The 26,798-nt window shown below is 39.8% G+C and overlaps 2 protein-coding genes across 6 annotated transcripts in view; both read left to right on the forward strand.

Moving 5' to 3' along the window:
• The window catches only part of Dnai4 (dynein axonemal intermediate chain 4), a 71,981-nt gene extending 59,737 nt beyond the window's left edge, over positions 1 to 12,244 (forward strand). For 3 of the 5 annotated variants that reach the window (XM_027402310.2, XM_035439741.1, XM_027402311.2), the window contains 4 exons: positions 2,871 to 2,969; positions 3,412 to 3,638; positions 4,690 to 4,846; positions 11,005 to 12,244. In XM_027402310.2, the coding sequence (XP_027258111.1) occupies positions 2,871 to 2,969; positions 3,412 to 3,638; positions 4,690 to 4,846; positions 11,005 to 11,052 (531 nt within the window). In that variant the 3' untranslated portion in view covers positions 11,053 to 12,244. The remainder of the gene's footprint in view (positions 1 to 2,870; positions 2,970 to 3,411; positions 3,639 to 4,689; positions 4,847 to 11,004) is intronic. The other 2 variants (XM_035439742.1, XM_035439740.1) reach the window with 2 other exon arrangements.
• Positions 12,245 to 22,880: 10,636 nt separating this feature from the next.
• On the forward strand, positions 22,881 to 26,478 carry Insl5 (insulin like 5). Its single transcript, XM_027402267.2, has 2 exons — positions 22,881 to 23,342; positions 25,984 to 26,478. Exons 1-2 carry the CDS (start codon positions 23,168 to 23,170, stop codon positions 26,214 to 26,216), a joined length of 408 nt encoding a protein of 135 aa, XP_027258068.1. The 5' UTR covers positions 22,881 to 23,167; the 3' UTR covers positions 26,217 to 26,478.
• The last annotated feature ends 320 nt before the right edge of the window (positions 26,479 to 26,798 follow it).

Genomic DNA, 26,798 nt, shown 5'->3' on the forward strand with positions numbered 1-26,798 from the left:
AACTATACACGATTTCTTCTTTCCATTTGTGTGTTTATTTCTGATGAACTTGTTCTCTCCTGTACTCTCATGATTGAGATGCTTTTTCTTCTTCTTTCCATTTGTGTGTGTATTTCTGATGAACTTGTTCTCTCCTGTACTCTCATGATTGAGATGGTTTTTCTTCTTCTTTGTTGAGGATTCTTTCACACATCTTCAGCATTGCGGGTTTAGGGTCATGAGTTGCTTTAGTTTGTGCTCATTTTAGAAAGCCTTTATTTTTCCATCCACTTTAAAGGGTAACTTTGGTGGTTTATTATTTAATTTTTCTCATCACCATGACCCAATACCTCCCATAAACAACTTAAGTGAAGACAGAGTTAGTTCTGCTCAGTTTCCTGGTAGGGAAGACATGACATGATCCAGGCTAGCAGAAGTTCTTCCTATCATGGCAGTGGGACATGCAACAGCTTGCTCACATCTCAGCGCTTCATGAAAATGGAGATCTCTGACCTGACATGGGTGTGTAATTACACCTCAAAGCCCAACCCCCATGACTTCCTCCTTCCAGCAAGGCTCACCATCATAAAGCTCCCACAGCCCCCCAAACCAGTACCACCAGCTAGGGAACCAAATGTTCCACCATATGAACCTTTGGGCGTCTTTTTGTATTCAGTCCACAACAGCTGCTTATAGTAGTCTTGTTGTTCGACAGTTACTTATTTCAGGCCTTGAAACACATCAACATGTTTTTCTTGGCCTTTACAGTTTCTGCTGAGAAGTGTGATGTTACTATGATCTGTGCTCATTTACACGCATTTGGCATTTTTCTTTTACAGCCTTTAAAGTCCTGTGAAAAAACTGCTTACTGGTCATGTCTATTTAGGGTTTTAAAAACCCCTTGTACTTGGATGCCCATTTTCCATCTTGGGGAACTTATTGTCTTTGGAGAGATTCTTTGTGTGTGTGCCTTTAGTGGTTTTTATTTTTTATTTTTTTAATCACAGAACCTTCTGCCCTATGGACTCACAGATTTGTTTTCTTTGCGGTGATATATTATTTATGATTTATTAAAGCTTGCCCGATGGTACAGAAAGCCAAGCTACTCACAAGCCACAAAGACAGGCAATGGTAATACACACCTTTACTCCCAGCAACCATATTAGCTAGCCATAGAGCCAGACAGTGGTGGCACACACCTTTAATCCCAGGACTCAAGAGACAAAGTAGATGGATCTCCGTAAGCTCAAGGCCACATTGAGCTACATGAAATTAATCCAGTCCTATAGAGAAACAGCTCACACAAAAATGGTCTCAGCACTTGGGATCATATGCCTTTAATCACAGCACTAAGGAGGTATAAAAGGAAAAAACAACAGGCCTCATGTGGAGATTTTTTTCTCCAGCCGTGCTGAGGCTGAGGAGAGGACAGCCCTTTCAGCCTGAGGTAGAGGTAAGAGCTAGTGGCTTGGCTGCTTTATCTCTCTGATCTTCAGCTTGAAACTTGAAGCCCAATATCTGTCTCTGGGTTTTTAATTTTTCGTGTTACATATATTACTACGGGAGTTCATGGGAGTTGTAGTCACACTGTTTATTTTTTCATGTTTATTTTTGATTGATGTCTGAATGTGGAATTTCCTCTTCATGATCTTTCATCCTTAACAGCTATAGCTGACTTTCTCATCCATGCTTCTGGCCTCTCGAAGCAGATCCTTAATTGACTCCTTAAGTTCTTCATCTGCTTGTTTGTACCCATATTGGCATTGTCATCATTTTTGCAAGTAGATTTGAATTCTTGGTCTAGCATTTTACCCATTTTAGTATCTTTGTATTTGATAAGTGAGGTTTTGATTATTTTTTGATTGAATCTCATCTTACTTTTTGTTCCTTATATGTCTGTTTTTCAATTTATGCATCTGTTGGATTGGATATTTCTTCTTGTTTTATTTGGGAATCTTCTTGATAAATAGGGTTCTTCTCAGAGTCAGTCCATAGTACCATTCAGAGTGGAACAAATAAACCACATAACACCACACTAACTCAAATACGTCATTATGCTTATTATCTCTTTAAATACACTTAAAATCTCTTTGTGATTGTCTCTTCTAAAGTTAAAGTGAATTACTATATCATCAAATGCCATAGGATGGAAAGTGATGAAAATATTGTTATTTTATGATTTTTAAAATTAGAGTAAAATTTAAAATGCTAAATTAATAAAAAAAGTAATAGAGGGAATGAAGCAAGGTTAAATAAAGGGAGGAAAGAAGAGCAGTGATGAAGCAAAGAAAAACCCAGGAGAGTGATGTGAGAAAGTATTTCTGTGGCCTCAGAGTAGGGGGATTTTGTAAAAGCACAAAAATGGTAACCTATAATGTGAGCTCTTATGTTGACAGTACAGAAAAGCTACCTGAGTCCTGGACCACAGAGTTTGGTTACAACAGAAACCTTACATGTTGTCGTTCAATTGGCTGTAAAATTTGCATGGTTTTAAGTCTCATGGATTATTTATTGGGATCTTTATGCTTATCGGGCATCTATGTTTCCTCCATTATTTCTCTTATATTTTATTTAAAGGTCTTTTTCATAATGATTTATATAAACTCTTTATACATTCTAGATCCTATTGCATATGTTACATCTATCTTGTCCTGGTATGTGGCTTTTCTTTTCACATCATATTGACTATTTTACAAACATATGTTCCCTCACCTCATAAGCTAACATTCTTGTGCTGTTACAGAATTCCCCTACTCTGAGGTGGTCATTGTAAAATCATAAAATAAGTACAAAAATATTTGTTATTGAATGGGTTTTGGTTATTGAATGGGTTTACTATATGTTAAATTGGCTGATCTTGTATTTAATGCCTGACATACCTTGTGTTGTAGGACACCAATGTCTATTTGGTTGGCACAGAAGAAGGCCTTATTCACAAGTGTTCCTGTTCATACAACGAGCAATACCTAGATACCTATAGAGGACACAAGGTCAGGTTAATTCTAGGAGACTTGGAAACTGTGTCTCATACAGTGTGTTTAACAGATGCAATTAGCTTACAACTGCGAGTTAGTATGCCCTCCAATAAGTGTGTGCTGATCCCAAAGAAACATTGTCTCTTGCTCATATTGATTCTTTGTCTCTTTATGATCATCTCTTCCAAATTTGTTTGTTATTTTGTAACATTATCTGATACCTTTCAGGAGTCTGTAATATGTGTTAATAGCTACTGGCCATTTTTTCAAGTTTTTTTAATATAGAATAATTAAAGGAAGATTAAATTTACAGTCTTTCAGCTCAAGCAGTCCCTATGGAATGCTCAGTGGTGTGTATAGCTTCTAAAAATGTTAGTAACTTTTAACCTATTGGCCAAGTTTAAAATATAAGATATTAAATATTCTTTACCTATGCATGGCATTTTTGCATTCCCAGGGTCCAGTGTATAAAGTCACATGGAATCCGTTTTGTCAAGATGTCTTCTTGAGCTGCTCTGCAGATTGGGGTGTCATGGTCTGGCGTCAGGAGACTTTCAAACCGGTTTTGAGTTTTTACCCAACTACTTATGTTGTTTATGATGTTGCCTGGTCTCCAAAATCTGCCTATATTTTTGCTGCTGCAAATGAGAGCAGAGTAGAGATTTGGGACCTTCAGATAAGCACGTAAGTATCTAATGGTAATGTTTTGAGTGATGTCTCCAGCAGAAAGAGTTCAAATCAAAATACCACTCTTATAGCTTTGTCATCAAGTAGTGAGTCCTGTGGCTCAAACAGTGCCAGCCACAACTCAAGTATGACATCATAGGATGATTTATTTTGAATAAATGACTTATATATAATAGAGTGACTATTTAAATAATCCATGCCTTGGTTTTAATTTTCCTAGTAAAACTATAGTTTCCAGGGCAATGCTTCTCTGGAAACACAAGAATGAAGCTGCCTTTCCTTTTCTAAGAGCACAGGTGGTTGTTTTCATGACCAAGACTAAGAACCGTCTCAGTTGAAGGCAGCCTTATACTCCGGTGGTTCATGTAGATTCAGATATTCTGTGAAGAGATAAGTATGGCACCCTGTGGTAGGGCCTTGTCTGCTATACACTAGGAAGGGCAATTCATGGGCAGAATTGTATTGCACTTCACAGTCTTTTCTCATTAAGGCCTTCAATTTGATGATGCATATACACATTGTAGAAGGGAGGGAGCTTTGTTTAAATTCTAATTGTAATGTTAGTCACAGCTGAGAAGTCACACACACACACACACACACACACAGAGAGAGAGAGAGAGAGAGAGAGAGAGAGAGAGAGAGAGAGAGAGAGAGAGAGAGACGGGTAGACAGAGACAGAGACACAGAGAGTGACAGACAGAGACAGAGAGAACAAAAACTTTTAATGATGGCAGATGGCAGATGGGTGTTTGACCAAAGAACTGTATTTGGTCCATAGTATTACCAAGTTGACACACAAAATTAACCAGCACAAAACCTTAAGTTTACGTTTTCACATTTAAGTTAGGAATGAAATTTACCTGGCTGCAATTGGATTGTTGAAGAAATGAAGTTTTTGGTTAGGAGAAAAAGTTATTCTAAATTTAGAATTAGGAGATTTTTGTTTGTTACATCTATTTTTTTTAAATCAAACTTTTTTTCAGTGTGCATTTTTAAAAGATCATTTTAATGTGACACCTAAATTTACAGATAAACTATTTCATTACAGTTTGGACCCTCTGATTGTGAATTTTTCTAACCCCGGAATCAAGTTCACAACCGTTCTCTTTGCCAAACAGACAGATTGCCTTCTAGTGGGAGACAGCGATGGGCAGGTTGCAGTCTATGAACTGAGAAATATGCCCACTGCTTCAGAGAGTAGCCGGGTAAGACTCAGATGCAAATTTTTTAGGTCCTTTTGTGAATCTGTTGGAGTATGACTTTGTAGTATGTCATGGATGTACATTTAGTTAGTGGCAGGTTTGAGGTGTATGGTAATGCGTGATTCTAAGAGTCACTGCTTGTACTATACATGGTGTCCACCAAGCTTGTTTTCAGTCAGCCTTGGTTCCTTAGTTATAGAAGATAAATAATGAGAATATGATGGCACCATATAAGGACCTTAGACACTGTCAGGAGGAAAGACATCATGCTTGCTTTGTAACTCGGGCTTGGACAGTAGGTGTAGCTGAAATAATTGTCTTCAGAGAGTGTCCACTGTTCTTGAAGTGAGAACCATTTCTGGTGCTGTACCATATGCAGCTATTCAAATGTGAGCATTATGTTGCCCAGCTTTGACAAAAAAGCTCAGTATCATCAATGCACATTATTTTTGTGATAGATTGTTTTTTAATTTTTTCTTTGTTTTTATTGTTATTGCAAATAATAATCTGGTAAATATCCTAATATGAAAAATGTTAAAATAGGGAAACCACATAAATAATATTCTAAAAAGCACTGAGTCTAATTGAAGAATGGCCACGGGTTAAGAACAGCCATTCACAAAAATGTGTTGATTTAGTATACCTTAAAAAGTTTCTAAACTAAAATTCAAATTGACAGGTTTGTTTAGAATGTGTACAGACCTACTAAGTAGCAGATAACACCTGCCAAGTTAAGTCTTTGAATATTTTGCAGTTGGGCTAGAGACTGGTGGACTGTTTTTGGAAACAATTTGACAGTGTGAAACTAGCATTGGGAACTCCTCAGGGGAGTGTGGATGGCCTTGAACTAGTAATTCCATTCTTGGAACTTTTAGCTTATCATCTTTCTGCCTAAACCCTACAGGGCTTGTTCCTTCGCCTACTTCAGATCTTTGCTAAAATGACTTTTTCAGTTAAGCTTTCTTTGATTGTCTCATTTAAAATTGTAATATCTGTTCTTTCTACACTCCCTATTCATCCCTCCCCATCACTGATTTCCCTTGATAGCCCTCACTTTTTAATATTTTTACTCTTATTTATTTGTCTAAAAAGTTATTTGTATATGCCCCCAAACTAGAATGTAAACTCCATCAACAAGGATTTTGCCTATTTTGGGCTAGGTTATATTTCCATTATTTAGTTCAGCTACAGGGGTATTCAGCAAATGTTTGTTGAACAAATATGCTTTGAAAAACTCTAAGAAATCAGAATATATTGTAAATATCATTTCTTAAAGGGAAAGATCGTGAATGAATTTTAGGTTTCCAGTTCAGTTATTTGTTTTCTTTTCTAGTGTATGCAAAGAACTCTAACAATCAGAAAAAGTAAGCCCAATTTTTTTAAATGAATAAATATATAAAATACCAATTCACTGAAGAGGAATCTACAATATCAAAACATCTTCAGGATCACTAGCATTTATGAAATACATTGATTGGGTGGTTATAATCTAACCAAATCAAATCAAATCAAATGTTAGCAAGGGTTGTGAGAATATACATGTACATATATATTCATATTAGCCTCTTTGGAGAGCATTTCAATGAAACAGAAAACTAACATACCACAGAAGTCCTAATAATTAGGGATAACTCCTCGTTTGTGTTAACTAGCCAACAAAGATACTGATGTGAAGTTATTTTTCTTTCTTAGGTGTTCTTGAAGCAACCTTTATGTGTAGAAGGATGGCTTAGTATACCCTCAAATAACAGAGGTTTAAGTGCTATACAACATGGAAATCCCAGTAGACTGTACATTTTCACTCAATTATAGATTCTGTTTTTCAGTATATGAGCATCAGTCTAGATTGCCCAGTTACACATTTACATAACAAGTGTCAGGAAACCTCATATGAAAAATTCTTTTATGCATAAGTGAACATTGAAATACCTAGTATGTAAAGATTTGTTTATGCAGAAAATGTTAAAATTATGTTTGACTTTTTACATGATACTTTTTAATTTTTTTAAATTTTAATTAGAAAGAAATTATTTTACATGTCAATCCCAGGTCCCTCTCCCTCCCCTCCTTCCCTGTCCCCCCCCCAACTAACACCCTACCTATCCCATACCCTTTCTGCTCCCCAGGGAGGGTGAGGCCTTCCGTAGGGGTCTTCAAAGTCTGTCATATCCTTTGGGATAGGGCCTAGGCCCTCCCCCTTGTGTCTAGGCTCAAGGAGTATCCCTGAGCCCAAAGTCCATTCCTATGCTAGGGATAAGTACTGATCCCCTACAAGAGGCCCCATAGATTTCCGAGGTATCCTTACTGACACCCACATTCAGGGGGTCTGGATCAGTCCCATGCTGACTTCCCAGCTATCAGTCTGGGGACCAAGAGCTCTCCCTTGTTCAGGTCAGCTGTTTCTGTGGGTTTCACCAGCCTGGTCTGGACCCTATGCTCATTAGTCCTCCTCTGCAATTGGATTTCAGTTCAATTCAGTGTTTAGGTGTGGGTGTCTGCTTCTACTTCCCACCAGCTCCTGGGACATGATACTTTTTATCAGCATAAAAAGAATAACATTATAAGTACAATTAGATACTACTCATTTGGCTGAGATGTGTGTCAAATAGTGTTGGCTAGGGAGTGATGAGACAGCTTCTCACAGAAGAGGCAGCACCTCAGTGCCTTTCTTGGCAGGCTTAAGTTCATTTATTTCTCATGACACTTTTACTATCTGGTCAGGCTCCAACACTTAGATGCTTATTTGCTGTCTCCCTAGATTCTGTATATCCCCGGGGTTTTATTTCATTGGTAATGGTGTGAAATATACACCGGTGAGGTCTGAAGACATGTCTCAGAGGTTAAGAGGGCACACTGCTCTTACAGAGGATCCATGGCACCCAACTCAGAACTGCCTATAATTCCAGTTCCAGGGTATAGGATACATCTGCCCTCTTTGGCATCCAAGGGCACTCCCATGCACTCACACACATTCAGACACACAGAGAGGGAGAGACACACACACAATAATAAAAATGAAAAGAAACCTTTGAAGACACACCAATGAGAAAACAGTGAATCTATTTATAGCAATCATGGGTCTATATTTATTAATCAGAAGTAATTCTAGATGATTGCTAATAGAGGACTGTATAATTGAAACATAACACCTTACCACCTTCATATGTATCTCTCCAAACACAGACATTTAAATAATATGCATATTACTATGATCATATGAGAATTTCTGAATATGTGTAGAAAAGAAAATTTTAGGAAGGTGGGTATCATATGCTAAAATTCATGTAAAAGCTAGATTAGATGTGGTACAGCAGGGCATGGAGGTGCATGCCTTTAATTCCAGCACTTGGAGACAGAGGCAGGTTGATTTACAAAGTGAGTTCTAGGACAGCCAGGACTACACAAAGAAACCCTGTCTCAACAAACAAACAACAACAAAAAAGCTAGATGTGGTGGCTCATGCCTGTAATCTCAGTGCTGAGGAGATCAGGTAGAATTGCAAGTTTAAGATGGACTACATGGTGAGAGCTTCAGTCTAGCCTGGTCACAGAGCTGAGACCCTGTGTCAGCAAATAACACAGACACACAGACACAGACAGACAGACAGACAGACAGACAGACAGACAGACAGACACACACACACACACACACACACACACACACACACACACACACACACACACGAAACAAACAAAAAAGCCCTATTCTCAGTGAATAGAATTATAGTTAGAAGTATAAGATTCAAGTACAACATGCTTCATTGTTATGTTTGAATCCTGATCATCTTTTCATTTGAACATTATGTTCCACAAACAGAAATTTGAGTTGACAGAGTTTGAATGGCTTTAAATAAGTTCTTATGTGTGTGATTTCATGGCTCGCGAGCAAGTTTTTCCTTTACTAAATATGTCCTGTACATTAGTGAGTGAATATATTTTCATGATTGTGGTCAACGTCTTTGAAGGGTTTAGTGCTATTTCTGTGGGTATAACCTACCCCTCTGCCTCCAAAGTTTTTGGAAAACAGTTACAGCCCCAGTCATAATATGAAGCACTTCTTATCAAGATATTATGTGAAGTGACATCATGACGTATAATTTTTCCATTAATTTCAACCAAAAGTGTGTCAGAGGTCTGGAGGGCTTTTGGTTTCATCTATAGGAAAGATGTGTACCAGATCTCTAAGGCTGCTTCTGGGTATGACTGATAAGGAAAGACAGCATAGGAAGGTATACAAAGGGAACTTCAGAGCTGCCAAGGTAGCTCATCAGATAAAGGTGCTTGCTGTGCAAGCCTGTCGACCTGAGTGCAATTCCTTGAATCCATGTAAAATTAGAAGGGGGGGGGGCATAATGACTCCACAAAGTTGTGCTCTCACTTCCACACAGTCAACATGTGCACCTACACACTTACTTTTACAGGAAAGTTCTTCTTGTATATTAAAAAATATGCAAGGTAAAGTGGCCTTTGTGGATTTGGGATGTGTGTGTGTGTGTGTGTGTGTGTGTGTGTGTGTGTGTGTGTGTGTGTGTGTGTGTGTGATGTATGTGTCTGCGTGCATGCCTATATGTTTGTGCAGACACTAGTAGAGGACATCAGTTGTCTTGCTCTGTCATTGCCTTAGACAGACTCACTCTCACTGAAGCTGGAGCTAGATTGGCACTCAGCAGCTCCGACTGATCCTCCTGTCTCTATCCACCCACAGGGCTGGAGTTGCAGGCACTGATAGGACTATGCCCAGCTTGAACTCAGGTTTCCATGCTTGCACAGCAAGTGCTCCTCCCCTGTGAGCCACCTCTCCAGTCCATATTTGTTGATTTGGATGGATATGTATTTTGTAATCAAAGAATGCTACCAAGCAGCCCTTGTGCCTGGTATGATAGAGAAGTGTTCAATGGATTGGTATGAGTTTTTGGACCATATGTTCTGTCTCTCATTACAGTTATAACTCTGTAGTATAGCTAACTGTTGACAGGATATACCACTCCTTATCTTTCCTGATGGCAGAAGCACCAGGCCTCTTGATATGATGAAAGTCAATCTCTAGACATCTAAGTTTTGCTTTAAAGAGTTATGGTTTAGGAATTAAGTGGAAGTCAACTTTGTGGGCTCTTGAATACTTCATTGACTACTATGACTCAGCATATAGATATTCACCATATTTTCCTCTGTTTGGGATATATCTTTATATATCTTTATCTTTATCTTAACTAAAGGAGAATATTTAAAAGGTGGGGGTGTTTAAAATGGGATTTAAAAAACATTGACATGTAATATAATAGGCTACTGTTGAAAGATACTGAAGGCACTGTATTGATTGATGAGATAACTACTGAGTGTGCACCGTGTGACAGGGCCTGTCTTAGGCACCAAGGATACATTACTGAGCAAGCTGCAAGACTGATTCATTTCCTTAGCCCAAGTGAGAGACAGAAGCAGGAGGGGACAGCTTTGAGAAACACAGGAGAGTTAGAAACGGCCAGGAGTCACATTCTTACACTGGATGCTGTAGGCTGATGACGCGCTGAAGACCGAGAGTGCAGTACAGGTCAGGGGACTGGAACTGACTACTGAGATGCGGGGGCTGCTTGTTCTTTAGAGTTTAGGTACGGCTGGCATCTGCACCTCCCATAGCCTTCAGATGCCGATTTTCTCGGCATCCTTTTTGCCTTGTGGTAGAGGGAACTCAGCTCTTTGGTCTTGTCATCTTTCATTATAAATTCTTTCGTTCTTCCCCCACATCTTTGGCTTTCTTCCCTTTGTGTATGATCATCTTGTGAGTTTTAACATGAACATCAAGAAGTCAGTCTCTAAGTCAACCATCACCAGAGGTCAGGAAAGAACTGGAAATGCAGGTGAGCCAGCTCAGGCTCAGGCGCAAAGGTAAACAGGAGGTGCTAAAACTGCCCTCCCTTCCATCAGATCCTTGTAAAATCGTTTGTCAAGCTTCTTTAAAAGAGGCTTTCCTAGGAAAGCAGCTATATGCCAGGAAGCAAGTGTCATTATTTAAACCTTCCCCTGTTTGTTCCCTCTTTTACAATCCCATTAAATGTGTACATCTAACTTACAAAATTCAAATGGCATTTTAAAGACAGCTTTACTGTTCAGATTGAATTTTATTGTCTTGTAATTGTGTGTGTGTTTTTTTTCTTTTCTTTTCAGGGAGATGTAATAAATGTTCTGCTTGGGCCCAAGACAAACCAACCATGATAATCGATCATTCTTGTTACATCTTGTTCTTGTTTAAGGAAAAGGGAATAACATATACTGTAAGCTAAGATTTTAGTTTTAAGAGAGCAATATGTGGCCTATACCTTCCATTTAATTAAATTAGCTTTTGTTTCAGAAACATGATTAGTTTATAATCTAAAATACTAAAGATTTTTTGTTGGGATTTTCTTAATATTCTAAACATATTTCTGCTCCACTTCTTGGTCAGATTTGAAGTATCTATTAGCAAATATGTAAACCTATAACATGTCCAAATAGCTTGGGAAGTGCTTTCTTTAGCTATTTTTAGAATTACTTCATCTGCAGTTAGAAGATAAAAATACCAGCAACTATCAAACCTGCTTCCCAAGCCCTGATTTTGGGATTTACAGTCACACAGCCACTTCGATGAGCACAGTGAGCTCTCACACCTGACTTGGGATAGCAATGCTACCCTCCTAATTCAGAGCCCCAAGACTAGAGAACTTTGTCAAACCACTTGGCAAGCTATGGGAGGGAACATAAATGTCAGCGTCATATTGTCCTGCTAGCCAGCATCCCATCCCCTCATCAGAGAGGAACAACTAATCAAAATACATTGTCACCTTCCTCTTAGCCCGGAGTCATCTGCAGGGAACTTCCAGCCCAGACTTAGAGTTGTCTCAGCAAGAAAACAGGGTCTCTGACCTATACACCTATACACCTGGTCAGGGAGTTTCCTAAAGAGGTCTAGAGAGAGATTGGTCAGGAAGGGTGGAGTACCCCCCCCACACACACACACACACACTGACACAAACTGCTAAGAGGTGGTTTACGTGGGTCCTTCACAAGTGTTCAGGAGTTAAAGGAGGCCAGAAGGCATAGTAGCCTGTTCTGTAAAGTGTTTTGAGTAGAGAAAAGAGACTGGGTATGTGAAGCCAGCAGAGGCTCCGGAGGTCGTGTATGTCTGTGCTGGTGATGACTCCATCACAGTTACAACTACCGATGACAAGCAACCATTGCCTTGCCATCACCGTATTGGGGGATCTAGCAATTAAACAAAAGTAAGACATTTTTAGGTGGCTCTTGGGTTTATCTAAGGTCCTAAGAATTAGACAGTTTTCTGCTGGTATAAGCCATTGTGGTTGTCTTTCTGAAAGATTGAAATAACTGTAACTTGGAGGAAGAAAAAAAATAAAAACTTGATTTAGTTGAAAAATGTATTCCTTTTTATTTTAATGTGTTTTTTTGTTTTGTTTTTTGTTTTTGTTTTTCGAGACAGGGTTTCTCTGTGTAGCTTTGGAGCCTATCCTGGCACTCGCTCTGGAGAGCAGGCTGGCCTCGAACTCACAGAGATCCGCCTGCCTCTGCCTCCTGAGTGCTGGGATTAAAGATGTGCACCACCAACACCCGGCTTAATTTTTTTTTAATTTATATTTTTCTCTTGTTTTCATCAAACCTGGCTGAAAACTAAAGGCATCATTTTGGACATTGGACAACGGATCTAAGGAATTGAACCTACTCTACTACGTTTTCTCCTCTAGATCCTGCAGGGTGAAATGATGCTCTCACATGTGTAGATTAGGTGTGAATTTGTACTTTGTATTAGGGAATTTCCTTGCCTGTTTTCTAGACTAACCTCAGTTCCTTATAGTAGACTCCATCACATGAGAATTCTACCCATACACTAGTCGTATCATCTTTAATACATGTGTGTATGCAGTTGGGAGCATAGAGGGTGATGGCTGTGCTGAGCTTAGGACTGGGCAGTCATCACTTAGGTTGGTCATTTTCCAGGAGGCAGCTTTCATACAGAACTTAAAGCTATCCGAGTTTCCTGTGAAGCTAGCTATACTTCCCACTGATCTAGGAATGAGTAATGGTATTCCCTGCTGTGTAATTGTGCAGCTCATTTAATGTTCCTTTGGTTTACTTCTAAGCAATTACTTAGAGTTACAAATGAGAAATTAAAACACTCAGTATTTTCCACTTTGTCTAAAGAGTTTAATTCAAAAGAAAATCTTGAATTTTACTGTAAATCGGTTTAGTTATCAATATGCTAATAATTATGCATATTGAAGCTCTTTTTAGTTTACAAAACACATTCATAGCCATCATCTCAGTTTTATTCATCTTAACAATTTTGAAACAAGTAGAGAAAATTGTTATAATACCAATATCTGTCTCCCAGAAGACTGTTTGTGGCTTGAAGAAGTAAGATAAAACACCAGACCATTCACTGGCAACTTGAAATGATTGAACTCAAACACATTGGCTTTGCTTTGGTTTAGGTTGTTGTTCTGAGCAGCCATTATGGTGAGCAAATATATGGTGGGATATGAGAGAGAGAAAGAGATAACAGTTCATGTCCTGTGGGGAAAGGCAGATCTGAAGAGGAGAAGGCAGTGAGGAATGGCCTGTTTGCCACCTAGGGCCATGGTAACATCCAGTCCTAGGCTGCTGCCAAGGGCCATGTCTGAATCTGTGACCCTGCCGCAGCCAGGGTCTCTTCAGCAATAGACAATGTGCAGGCTCCAGTTACCATTGAAGGCAGTGTAGATGCCTGGAGTCTGGCCCAATACCTGAGGACATGTTGGTGCCTGAGGGTCATGCTGCCACTAGGGCCTGCACTGCTGCCTGGATCTAGAGGCCATGTCTGTGTCCATTGCTCCACCATAGCCAGGGTCTATGTTGAGGTCTGTGGCTCCTGGTACCATCAAAGACCCTGTGATTGCACAGGGTCTGGGAGGCCATCTGGAGTCATGTTGGAGTCTGGTAACCACATTGCAACTGGGAACATGCCAATCTGCTTCTTGGGACCAGGGTGACACCTAGGCTCAAGCTACTATTGCTAGCCATGTTTGTGTCAGTGGTCAAGCTGCAGCTGGGGTCTGTGGCTGGAGTTACCACAGGGGCCCATTCGATATTCGAGAGGAGATTCAGTGAGAGACCAGTATTGATGGTGTACCAGAAGCCAGAAACCTTGAACCTGATGAACAACACATAATACAGTGAATATTTGCAAGTAAAGCTGTTTGGACAGAAGAGTTACACAGCAAACTCCCAACGCCACCAAGATGAATGAAGAGGGGATGGGAAGAATGGAGGAATAAAGTGGTTTTGCTTTTTCCTTTTGTTGTTGTTTGCTTTTTTTGTTAGTTTGTTTATTTTTGTTTAGGTTTTTACTTGTTTTTAAATTACTATTTTATTTGAATTTTTATTTTTACCTTATTTTTAAGTTTTCAACTAGTGACATTTAGAAGCCTCCAGAGCCACTGGAGCTTAGGAGCCCTGTACTGATGATAGATGGATCTTGACACAGAAAGACATTGCACTCACGTCTAGGGAAGGGCAAGCAACTTGTGCTGACACTGACTTGTTTAATACATGTTTAGAGTGACATGGAATCAGAAAATATGTGAGGTATTGATGTAGATTATTATTCTAACTATGTAAAGATGTGTTGCATCTGTTTCACCTTACCTGCCTAAGGTAGCTGATTGTTCTAATAAAAAGCTGGATGGTCAATAGCTAGACAGGGGAGGGATAGGTGGAGCTGCCAGGCAGAGAGAATAAATAGGAGGGGATATAGGAGGCTGAGAAGAAAGAATGGAAGAAGGAGAGAACGAGGGACATGCCCAAGGCAAGAAGCCAGTTATTCACCAGACAGACATAGAGAAGCAGTCAAAGTAAGAAATAAAAGGTAAAAAGCCCTGAGGCAAAACATATATAAAGAAAAATAGGTTAATTTAAGTTAAAAGAGCTAGCCAAAAAAGAGATAAGCTAAGGCCAAACATTCAAAACTAATAAGTCTCCGTGTCATGACTGGGAGCTGGTTGGTGGCCTAAAAGAAATAGCCTGCTACAAGGTATAGAAAATATAGTTATATTTCTTGGATCACTAAATTTGTTTTTAAAAACTTTTTTTTTTACATTTGTTTTTTGTTCTGTGGTGTGGGGTGTGTAGAATCTGTGAAGACCAGAGACCAGCTTACCCAAGTTAGTTCCATATGTAGATAACTATATTTATAAACAGGATTCATACCTGCTATGGTAAAAGTTGGTGAGATGAGTTGCTTAATCCCTCCCTCCCTCCCTCCTATACTTAAGCTTCTTGAAGAGAGGGCCTATGTGCTGGGCTTACCACACTACCCTACCAGTTGAGAATGCAAGAAATACCTTTTGAGTGCAAGAATCTGGGAACTATAGCTTCCTTCTTGCAGATCCTTATGACAATATGGTTCAATATCTTGAATTTACTCGGTATCCTAAGAAAATATATTAGCATCAGAGCAGATAAGACATTTGAACTGTAGAATTTATAAAGAACGAATCAGCCTGGAACGTTCATGAGCATAGCTGCAGCTTTCTTCCATTTTATTACAATAAAATCAATTTCCCCTTTCAATACAAAAAGTAATAATAAACTCACTATCTTCGTGTGTGTGTGTGTGTGTGTGTGTGTGTGTGTGTGTGTGTGTGTGTGTGTGTGTAGATTGTTATTTCTTTGTGTGATTGTGTTCCCACCAGCAATTTGGGGAACAAGGCTATCTAATGTAAAGCATCCCAGGAAAAAGGCACAGGGCTCATTCTGATCACAGGAGCCTTGTCCGCAGAGCCTGGTCTTCAGAAAACACCTTCAGCCTTTGTGCTCTGCTGTGCTTGCTCCTTTCCTGCAGGAGATTGCCTGCTGTCCTGGTGACCTCATTGACTTATCCTGGCAACATTTAGACTCTGCAATCTGTTTGTTCAGGACTTTGTTTCAAATTTCCTCAAAATTTGTAGACCATTTACTAGCATATTAGTTTTTATGTGGCAAACGCATTGCATAGGAAAATCAAAAGGCTGACATTTACATGAGACCAGTTCCTAGATTGAACTGAAAATGCAATATGTCCACTAAATCTGACATATAAAACATTGTTATGAATCTTACAAAAGTGAACATTTATTTTTTAAAAATTGCCAAAAATGTATGCAACCCCCAAAACAATGCATGGAAACCTGTATTTTCACCAAATATGTATTATATATGGGTACATTTAACTACAAGAAGATATGTTAGTGTTACTCCAAGAAGAGTCCTGGGGTGAATTCTTGGGAGACCTATATCTGAACTCTGATGATAGATAGAGGGATAGAGACAAAGATAAATAGATGGGTTTGGGGGGTTTTGTTGTTTTCCTGTTCTTGTTTATTTGAGTGGTGAGGATGGAATCCAATAAGGCCAGACAAGCACACTATAGTGAGCTATCCCTTAGTTCTTACATTTTTTTTTTTTTAATGTTGAAACAGGGTCTCACTAGGTACCCAGCTGGCCTTGGACTCACTCTGCAGCCCAGAGTGGCCTGGATCATGATCCTCCAGTCTCAGTTATCTGAATAGCAGGGATTGGAGACCCACCCGCACAGGACAAGCTCAACTGTATTAAAATTTCCAAACTGTAACATGCTTGATTGTTTATTGTCTTTATCTAAGCACACAAAATGATAACAAAATACAAAATCGATGTTGTGTACATACAAAATAAAGCTTTAAGTATCAATTTCTGTTTTCTGAGTACATCTGAAAACATACACATATGTGTGTGCTTGCAAACACCAGATTAGCCATTTATTGGCAGATATGTAAATTGATTCCATTGTTTCTTTTCTTTAACAGGGGCTTATAGAGCCCAGCCTAGTCTCAGTGTGTAGCCGAGGAAGCCATTGGTTTCCGGATCTCTCTTGCCTGCACTTTGCTACTGCTAGGATCCAGCACGTACCACCATGCCCAGCCTTAATTCTATGTATTCATTGTGAATAAACCACAGTGAACATGGATGGAGTGCAGGTGCCTCACAACATACGAACTTCATTTCTTTTGGATGTATACCCAGATGTAGAATTTCTGAATCACATTTAATTTTGGGGAGGAAGCTCTAAATTCTCCACCATAACGGCACCAAATTTGCATTTCTCCATGAGAGTGATGCTGACCATATTTTCATATATTTTTTGACTGTTGTGTATCTTCTTTGAAAAAATATTTATTTCTCTGCCTGTTTAAGATATAAATCACAAAACTTTTGTAGTACATGTGTGTATGAGTGTGCATGCTGAACATACATGTGAGGTCAGAGGACAACTTTTGAGCGTTCTCTACTTCTACGATGTTGATTCCCGTGATCAAACTCAGGTAACCAGGCTTAGTAGCAGGCATGTTCACTAACCACATCGTCTCCCTGGCCCTCTCTTGGCCATTTTAAAATCATATTTTTGTTACTATTATTTAAAACTGGATGTGTCCTTGTTGTGATATTGTGTTATACATTATTTGCTCATCTTGAGTCCTTCCAATAGGGCAATGATTCTCAATCTGTGGGCCACAACCCCTCTGGTAACTTCTGTCTCCAAAAATACTTACATTTTGATTCATAACCGTAGCAAAATTACAGTTATGAAGTGGCAACAAAAATAATTTTATGATTGGGTTCATTACAACATAAGCAACTGTATTAAATGTTGCAGCATTAGGAAGGTTGAGAACCACTGTAATAGGGCATTTAAAATCACTAAATGAGTTGTAAGAAAGTTTATAACTTAGCTATATAAACTTATTTCAAAATCCTCCCTGCAGATTCTTACAGAGGAGAAAAATTAATCACATTTGAAGGAGAAAGGAACTTTCAGCATGAGGAAAGTCTGGAAAGGGAAAGAGACAATGGAAATCCACAGTCTGTGAAATGTTTGCTGAACCTGACCTAGTAGACAGAGGCCAGACCTTGAAACCTACCCCCACCCCATGTATGTCTGTATGTGTCTAGGTATGCACATGGCACAGCATACATACATGCGAGGTCAGAAGAAAATACAGAGTGTCAGTCCAAGCCTTCCACCTTGTTTGAGACAGGGCCTCTTGTTGCTTGCTGCTGCATACAGCTTTGCATGGCTTCTGAAAGTCTGAACTTAGGTCTTCGTGTTTGCTCTACAACCACTGTCCCCACGGAGTCTTTTCTCACCCCTCCTCCTACCATGAGCTATCTTGTTGCTATGTGAAAGTAGTACTTTTGTTTTATTTTCCTTGAGGGACAATGGGCATCTATTGGGAGGGTTAAAAGTGGGTAATTACTACACGAAAGATCATCTTGTTTACAGTCCAGAAAATGAATTGATGACAGGGCCAATACAGAGGCTAGTGTAGCAACCCAAATCAACTTGGGGGTCAAGACTCAGAGGATAGAAAACAACAAATGGATAATGGAGAAATTCAGAAAATGGAAACTCATCAAGTAGGGACTTTGAGATTTGATGGGTGTTTGAATACAGAGAATATTTCAGTCAACAGATAATGGGAATGAGGAGTTTGAAATGACTCCTAGTTAGTAGTTTTGTCATGAGAGTTCCCACTAGAATTCACTGAGTCATATGAGGTCGGAGAGATGGCTCAGTGGTTAACAGCACTTTCTGCTCTTATCAAGGGCCTGAGTTTGTTTCCCAGTATCTAGTTAGGTTGCTTACACATAACTCCATCTCAGAGAACTTGACATCTGCAGGCATGACTCTCATATGCACACATACATAAAAATAAATCTTAAGAAAGGCAATAGCTAACTTTGTGTTGGAAAATACGCAAATGTTTGTTAATGAATTTGTAATGACTAAAAACAAAATTATATGTGATTTGACGCATACCTTATCAGTGCTGTAATTAATTACCTTAATTACTGACCCTGTGATATTTTCAATTTGACAAGTTACAAAATAAAATTGCAGGTTTAATACCTCAAAGTGGTATTCTAGCTAGAACCTATAATATCAATACCAAAAATGTATCAGTCTAACACTGATGTCACTGGACTATGGTGGGTCATCACCATTATTACTGCCATCAATCTATGCAAACTTCTCTTTGTGTCAGGCTCTTGTCAGTAGTCTTTGTATTTAAGCCTCACAACTACCTTCATGATGGTGGTGGTGTCAGCACTCTATAAATGAAAAAGTGTAATTCTAAGACATTATGTGTCTTAAGTTCTCATACCTGCCAAGTGGCAGAACTGAGCTCTGGTTGATCAAATCTGATTCCACAGGTATTACTTACAACTCATATCAACCTGTCTCAATCACCAGCTACAAGGCATACCACTTGTCCCGGACAAACAATACACATAAGTGGTAAAACACACATCTACTGAATCCACTGTATGATTCTTAATTTTAGTTTTGGTTTTTATCATATTGAGGATTAGGATTTGAAAATTTGGCTTTTGTATGTACATAAGTGTGCAGCAGTTTGTAAGTTTCTTCTAACTATTCTTTTAAAACTGAAATGAGTTAACAAGTTAGCATAAGTAAGACAATTAGCACTTAGCATAATCTATGTTGTTCAACAAATAGCCAGCCATGTCCCTTGCATGGGATTAGAAAATGTTACTTTTTGTTGGGACAAGCTTCCGTGTATAGATTTTCTGTCTAAATCTCAACCTCAACACCATCCATCCATTTGTACTGCAGTTTGCCAAGCTGGTTCTTACCCTAGGTAATAGGATTTGTTTGTGATAAGGCCTCCATATAATCAACATATTGGGTATGCAATAATTCCAATTGTTAAGGACAAATAATCTGGCCTACGTGCTTAAAGTTAAAATCTTTGGGTCATGGGGCTGGAGATATGGTTCAGCTATTAAGAGCACTGGATGTTCTTCCAGAGGACCAAGGTAGTAGCTTTAGGATCTGAGTTCCTCTGGCCTCCTAGGGCACACGTAACACACTGACATACTTTCAGACAAAACATCCATACACATAAAAATAAATTTTAGGGGCTGGAAACATGGCTCAGAGGTTAAGATCACCGACTGCTCTTCCAGAGGACCTGAGTTCAATTCCCAGCAACCACATGGTGGCTCACAACCATCCGTTATGAGATCTGGTGCCCTCTTCTGGTGTGCAGATATACCTGGAAGCAGAATGTTGTATACATAATAAATAAAATCTTTAAAAAAATAAATAAATTTTAAAGCATTTTAAGTAAACTCTTTGCATCATTATAAACATATATACAATAGCCGAAAAGATGTTGTAATTATAAGATAATTATATTAATCAGGAAAAAAAAACGAGGTTATGCTGTTACAACCAATAATCCATACTGTTCATCAATTTTGTATGATAAGGACATCTTTCTTGTTCATATCTCACATTCTGTGTAGGTAGCTTCTAGAACTACAAGAAATACATTTCTATGTTTATAAACTTCCCAACTGCTGGTATTTTGTTACTGCACTCTGAAGGGACTAGGGCACATTTAAAGACAAATGCAGTAAGGTGTGGCAGCACATGCCTTTGATCCTTATACTAAGGAGGCAGGCAGATCTCAGTGAATTTGAGGCTAGCCTGGTGGTCTACAAAGAGAGCTCCAGGACAGCCAGTGCTACACAGAGAAACCCTGATTTGAAACAACAAATGCAGAGTGAATTGAAGCAACAATTAAAGAGTCAACCACCAAGCAAAAAGGATTAAATGTCCTAGGAACATGATAACTAGCAAACTGTGACTGGTCACAAGATTTTACTTTGGTGGCCCTCTCTAATCAAACTTCAAAATAATGTGGAAGGAGTGATTTTTGGACTTAAGTAAAGAATCTTAAAGGCCAACCTGTTTAGATTATGTTACATAGATAGTAATAAATCACCAAAAGTTTTTGGTTTTATGTGTTTTTTCATAAAGGAATCATTTTATTTTATTAATTTATTTTAAGATTTATAAAATATTTTCTGATAATTACATATGTATACCCAATGTAGTTAAATCATATTTATTCCCCACTCTCTCTGAATCCTAACTCAACCTCACTCCCAACTCCAAGTCTCTTTTTAAAAATATCTTACTGTGTTCAATTAGTGCTGCCCATATATACCTGGGTGTGGGACCATCCACTGGAGCATGGTCATCCGACCAGGGACCATACCTTAAAGAAGACTGACTCCTCTTCCCATAGCTGTCATCAACTGTCAGTTGATACTATGTCCATTTAGCAAAACAGTAGTACATTCACTTCTAGGCCTATGAGCTCCACAGACAGGGGGTTCGTGTTCAGATTTACAGCACCAGCTGTGATTTCTTCCTGTAGGGAAGACCTTAAATCCAGTTAGAAAAGTGCTTGGTTACCCCCATAACATCCATACCACCATTGCACCCATGGGTATATCTTAGCAGGTTGGTCATTAGAGCTCACAGGATTCACAACTCAGTAAGGCTGTTGATGACTTTTCTCCCCTAGCAACCTGCAGAGCAACTTCCAGTTCCATGAAAGTTAGCCAACAGGGAGGAAGTTTCTAGGTCAGTACCAGCTTGACTTGTCTGTCCAAGTCCTTGACCAAAGTGTGTGGTATCCAATAATGTCTTACTGTCAAGTTCTAGTAGGCAACCAAAAACAATTGCAATAGCCCACATTATCTGGGTGGGCTCTGGACCTCCCCTTGACCAAAAACTCTGGTGGAGTAGCCCATACCTCGCACTGGGAGTTTTCCTTGTCAACCTGTGGCTTCTGAGAGGAGTATTTCCCCACCTGTAAGGTAACTCCAATTAAACTTTTTTATATTTCTGAAACTTGAAAATAGTAGGTTTCCATGGCTTTTTGTCAGGCATCCTTTGTGTTGGTTCCTCTTTCCTACTCTCTAGCCCCGCTCCCCATTTAAACATCCCCTCCTATTCCATTCCCCCATTCATATCACTTGTGTTCTACGATCTCTCCTACTTTACGATCTCCCTGCCTCCCCTCCATGGTGAAGGGTTTTGAGGTAGGAGCAACCTAATCAGATAATTACAGCAAGACTTAGAATTTCAAGTTCAGAAGAGCCCTTAAGCAATCCAACCCAAACTTCTCAATTTACAAATGAGAAAAATAAAGCAACCAGGTGTGAGGAGGCACACTGGGAGCCCACAGGGGGATTCCTGTCAGTCTGTACATAGTACAGACTGCTTGTATCCATTTAGCCACAGACAGAGTTCAGATCCTTGTGCCTTCTCATCCACACCCCAAATTAGAGTGACCCCTGGAGAGACCCTAAGAACTGCAGATAAAAAATGGAGGCAGAGAAAGAATATTTAGAATCCAGTGGAGCATCAGGGGTGGGGGTGGGGTGGGGTTGGGGTCTAACTGCAGCTTTTATTAGTTTCCAGAGTATATTTATATTTGAGCTGCATAGCTGTTCTAGCCTGTTTTTCTGTTGCTGTGATGTAATAGTCTAACCGAAAGTAAGTTGGGGTAAGAGGGGGGACCTTATTTCAGCTCACATTTCAACATCACAGTCTACTACTGAGGGAAGCTGGGGCAGAAACCACTTCAACTGGTTTACCAAAAATAGGCATTTCATTATTTAGCAGTTTGGAAATACAAATTTGGCTTTATTATAATAGAAATGTATGCTGAGATGGGCATACCCAAGTCACAGGTTAAGGATATCAAGGAGCATTCTAGTCACAGAAATTCTGAGCTCTGAGGAGAAGTTATGTTTCCTAGTCCATGCTGATGCTGAGGTAAGATGAAAACCAAGAAATAAACAATTGTTAATATGTAAAGTGGGGCATCCATTGTCTCATCACCTCTGTGATCTGTCATCACCAGCATTTTTAAAAAGGGTACTTAAATAATTTGTTTTAAATTCTAGATCTGGTGAGAGGAAAGCCAGGAATCAAACACAGGGCCTGACAGACTGCATCACTGTGTGATTACCTGCTGCATTGACATAGAAGCCACATTTGTTCCCTGGAAGCCTTCATCAGATGAGATCTCCCCTGCAAGAGAGATACCACTATTGACTTTCAGAGTTTAAAGCTTGCTCTCTGTCAGTTAGTAAAGGAAAAGTGGGCTTTGAAACAGATACCTTCCTACTTCCCAAAGCCTTGCATTTCCACAGCAACCCCCGAGAAGATGCAGCAATAAGTGAGGTGCTTGGATGATTGAGTACCCAGCAATAATCATAAAAGCACATCGATAGCCCTCCACAGTCACCTGTGTGCCTAGTAAACACTGTTAAAATAAGGTCTGAGCAATAAGGCGTCAGGGGGATTAGTATAAATGGCCCAAGAGGGTGAGGTAACTTAAAAAATTCACTGGGTACTGCTGATTGCATCGATTCTTGTTTGCTCTCTGGCACCATGAAGGGCCCAACTCTGGCTCTTTTTCTCTTCTCTGTCCTCTTGGCTGTCGTGCAAGTGAGAGGCAGGGAGACTGTGAAGCTCTGTGGCCTCGAGTACGTGAGAACAGTCATCTATATCTGTGCCAGCTCTCGATGGAGGAGATCCCTGAAAGAGGCTCCCCAACCTCAGCAAGGTAATTGAACTCATGAACATCACTTTTTTCCCCCAGACCTATCTTTTTACCTCCCCCCTCACCAATTATCTTAGTAGCTATTCTCTAAGAAACTCTGATCTACAATGTAGGGGCTTAATCAACTAATTTGGCCAGGTAAAAGGCGAACATGCTACAGTTCAAAAAGTAATGCATTGCTATTCTTTAGTCTTCTGCTTGCAATCATTTCGTTGCATGGGACTTCAGCAAGCTTGGCATCTGTGGGCAGAGCAGTGAAGGCTATGGAGAGGCCAGATATCTGCACACGGATGACTACAGAGTGTCAGAGTGTATGAAGTTAGAATTCAGGTAAGGGGCAAACAAAGATGAAAGGAAGGACCCGGCAGACTGCTTATAAAGTACCAAGCAATTCCAGAGGCAACATTTCACTCAGCTTTCCGATAAAGGCCATATGAAGTAAGTAACGTGGCCACTGTTTATCGTTTATCAATAAGAAATCTGTTTACCCAGCTGCTCAGCAGCGAGGCCAGGAAGCTAGCCAGGTCTATGTGCTTCAAGAGCTGAAATCATTGCCATTACATACTGGTCCCAAGTGAAGAAAAGGCTTCAACAGATACTGACATCATGGAGAAGGTGAGGGCGGGTGGAGATGGTGTTGTGAGCAATAGGAAATGTGTGGTCAGAATTCCCAGAGTGTCCGTCAATCTGTTATCACAGCAGTGACGTGTGGACTTCGCTGAACCTCTGTTTTCAATTCAAGTGACTTAGAAGATTAACTGGAATTCTTTCTGCTAATCTTGTAACGAATTATGAGGTAAGGGGCTGGAGACATGACTCAGTGGTCCACGTCAGGCAGCTCACAACTGTCTGTAGCTCCAGCTCTGGGGGATTTGACTCCTTGGCCCCATTAGGCACCTGCATTCATATGCACGTACACACACACACACACACACACACACACACACACACACACACACACACTATAAAAATTTTAAACTATGAGCTAACGTTTACTTAAGGTTTTATTATTCTATTTTTTAATCAACAAAAATGGATTTATCATGTATGATATTGCACAATGGCTAAATCAGGCTAATCCACACACACATTACCTACACACTTATTTTCTGGTGGTGAGAACACTGAAAATGTATGCTCTTAGTAACTTCTGGAATGCACATACTGCTGCTGTTCATCAGAGCCACCATATTGTGCAGGCCATCTCTTGGACTTATTCCTCCTGGCTACTTGAAACTCTGTACTCCTTGGCTCCCCTCTCTCCATTCCCAGACACCTAAGTTGTCCTCGGTTAGCCACCATTTTCCTTTTGCTCCTGTGGCTTCAACTTTCCAGATCCCTCTTATGAGACCACGCAACATTGCTCTTTCTGTGTCCACCTCATGATTCTGCTTGAATAATGGATTTCATTGCCTTTGTTTTCTATTAAAGATTTAGGGCATGTCTGACATGTAAATGCTAAAGGTTTCAGCTTGGCTTAAAATGACTTTTCTAAACAGAAGACTTCAGTAAAGGATCAACAATATTTATATGTTAGTGGGATGATGCCTTGAGATGTGAGAAACTTGTTGTTATTAAAGTGATATGGAGGTTCATACAGACCTTATCAGAAATGTGTTTTTCAACTTTAAAAATGAAAGTTGTCACTGATTTTCGAAACAGTGTATCAAGTTATAGTAGAAAAAAATCATTGAAATAGCTCTGAAATATACAGAGCAGTAGACTGAATGTTATATACATTTTTCCATTTTAGATTTTATTTTTTAGTATTGTTGTTGCTGTTGTTGTTGTTGTTGGTGGTGGTGGTGTGTGTGTGTGTGTGTCAGAGGGAGAGAGAGAGAGAGAGAGAGAGAGAGAGAGAGAGAGAGAGAGAGAGAGAGAGAGAGAGAGAGAGAGAGAAACCTTTGTATACAGGCACATATGCCACAGTGCACATGTGGTGGTCAGAGCACAACTTTGTGGAGTCAGTTCTCTCCTTCTCCTTCCATCTTTGTGTAGATTCTGGATATCAAAGGTGGGTCCAGGCTTTCATTGCTGGGCTGCAAGTACCCTTACCCACTGAGCCATCTCACTGGCCCATCTCCTTTGGACATTACTGATATCATAACACTCAAACCGTCCACAGGTCTCCATCATGCTTTCCTTCACACTGTTTATCTGATCAATTACTAGCTGGCCAACTAGCATTCATTCATGTGGATTTTGTTTAGTGCTTGCAGGGGCTGATACATGAATCCGAACTAAATTAAAAGCCAGCGGGGCTTGAACAGATGTAGGGAACAACATTTAGGTTAAACAACGTGGCCCATGTTTTGCTTTCAGATATGGAATGGAAATCCCGTTGAAGAGCTCTTCGAGGCGTACCCAGGGTCTTTGTTACTGTTGTTCTGCTTCTAGCTAATTAATTACATCTCTTACAGCTAATTATATAGCGTATTGTTAATTATAAGTAATACCTTTGGAAACTGCTGGTCATGGAGCAGAGTTGGCTGGCAGCAGTTGTTGCTAGCCAACTGACATTGATGTCTTCCAACCTCTGTAAAATGAAAAGCGTGCACAAGCCAGCTCTTCCTGAATTGCAGGTCTTCAGTGCTTCCTTTGTCAGGGCTCTTTAAGGTGGTATGGTGCCTTTCTTCTCTTATAGCTGAGCCAAGAGACTACTTCCAGCTCCCAGACAGACAGGAGACATCCAAGGAAACTCTTGAGCACATCCTTCCCAAGATGGATACCTCAGGACAGGAGCTTGTTCAAGATCCACAGGCGCCCATGGAAAAGCTTTGGCAGTCGAAGAAGTACTCGGTGGTGTCCAAACGAGATCTGCAAGCTCTGTGCTGTACGGAAGGCTGCTCCATGACTGAGCTCAGTACACTCTGTTAGAAAGAGCCCACACCCATGGGCAAGCTTCTGCATGTTTCTAATTGGTGTTCTACCACTGAGTCCCATGTTCAGCTTCTATCAATGCAACCATGGTTTTTGGGTAGACAGTCCTTTCCTAAAAGGGTTGTCTATTGTGGCTTAAAGCCAAGAGAAGTCTCTCTTCTCTCTTTACCAATGCCAATCCACTCTTCTTTCTGAATTCTAACTATTGCTTTGAAATTTCAAGTGCTGTGCAAAACTGCAATAAAATGCCTGAATAGAAGTTCACTGTGATTCTTTTTTACTTACTTACTTAATTAATTATTATTTTCTTAATTTATTTTTTACATTCCAATCCCAATTCCCCCTCCCTTCTTTCTTTCCATTTTCCCCCTCTTCCCTCCCCCTACTCCCATCTGCTCCTTAGAGAGGGTAAGTCCTCCCTTAGGAAGTCTACTAAGTCTGTCCCATCATCTAGTTGAGGCAGGACCGAGGCGCCGCTCCACCCCCACACCCCTGTGTCTAGGCTGGGCAAGGTATCTGTACCCCATTTTTAATTGGATTATTTGGTGATTCTTTTTCCTTACAAAAATTGTTATAAAG

Source organism: Cricetulus griseus, chromosome 2, assembly GCF_003668045.3.
Source record: "Cricetulus griseus strain 17A/GY chromosome 2, alternate assembly CriGri-PICRH-1.0, whole genome shotgun sequence".
NCBI classification, from domain to species: domain Eukaryota; kingdom Metazoa; phylum Chordata; class Mammalia; order Rodentia; family Cricetidae; genus Cricetulus; species Cricetulus griseus.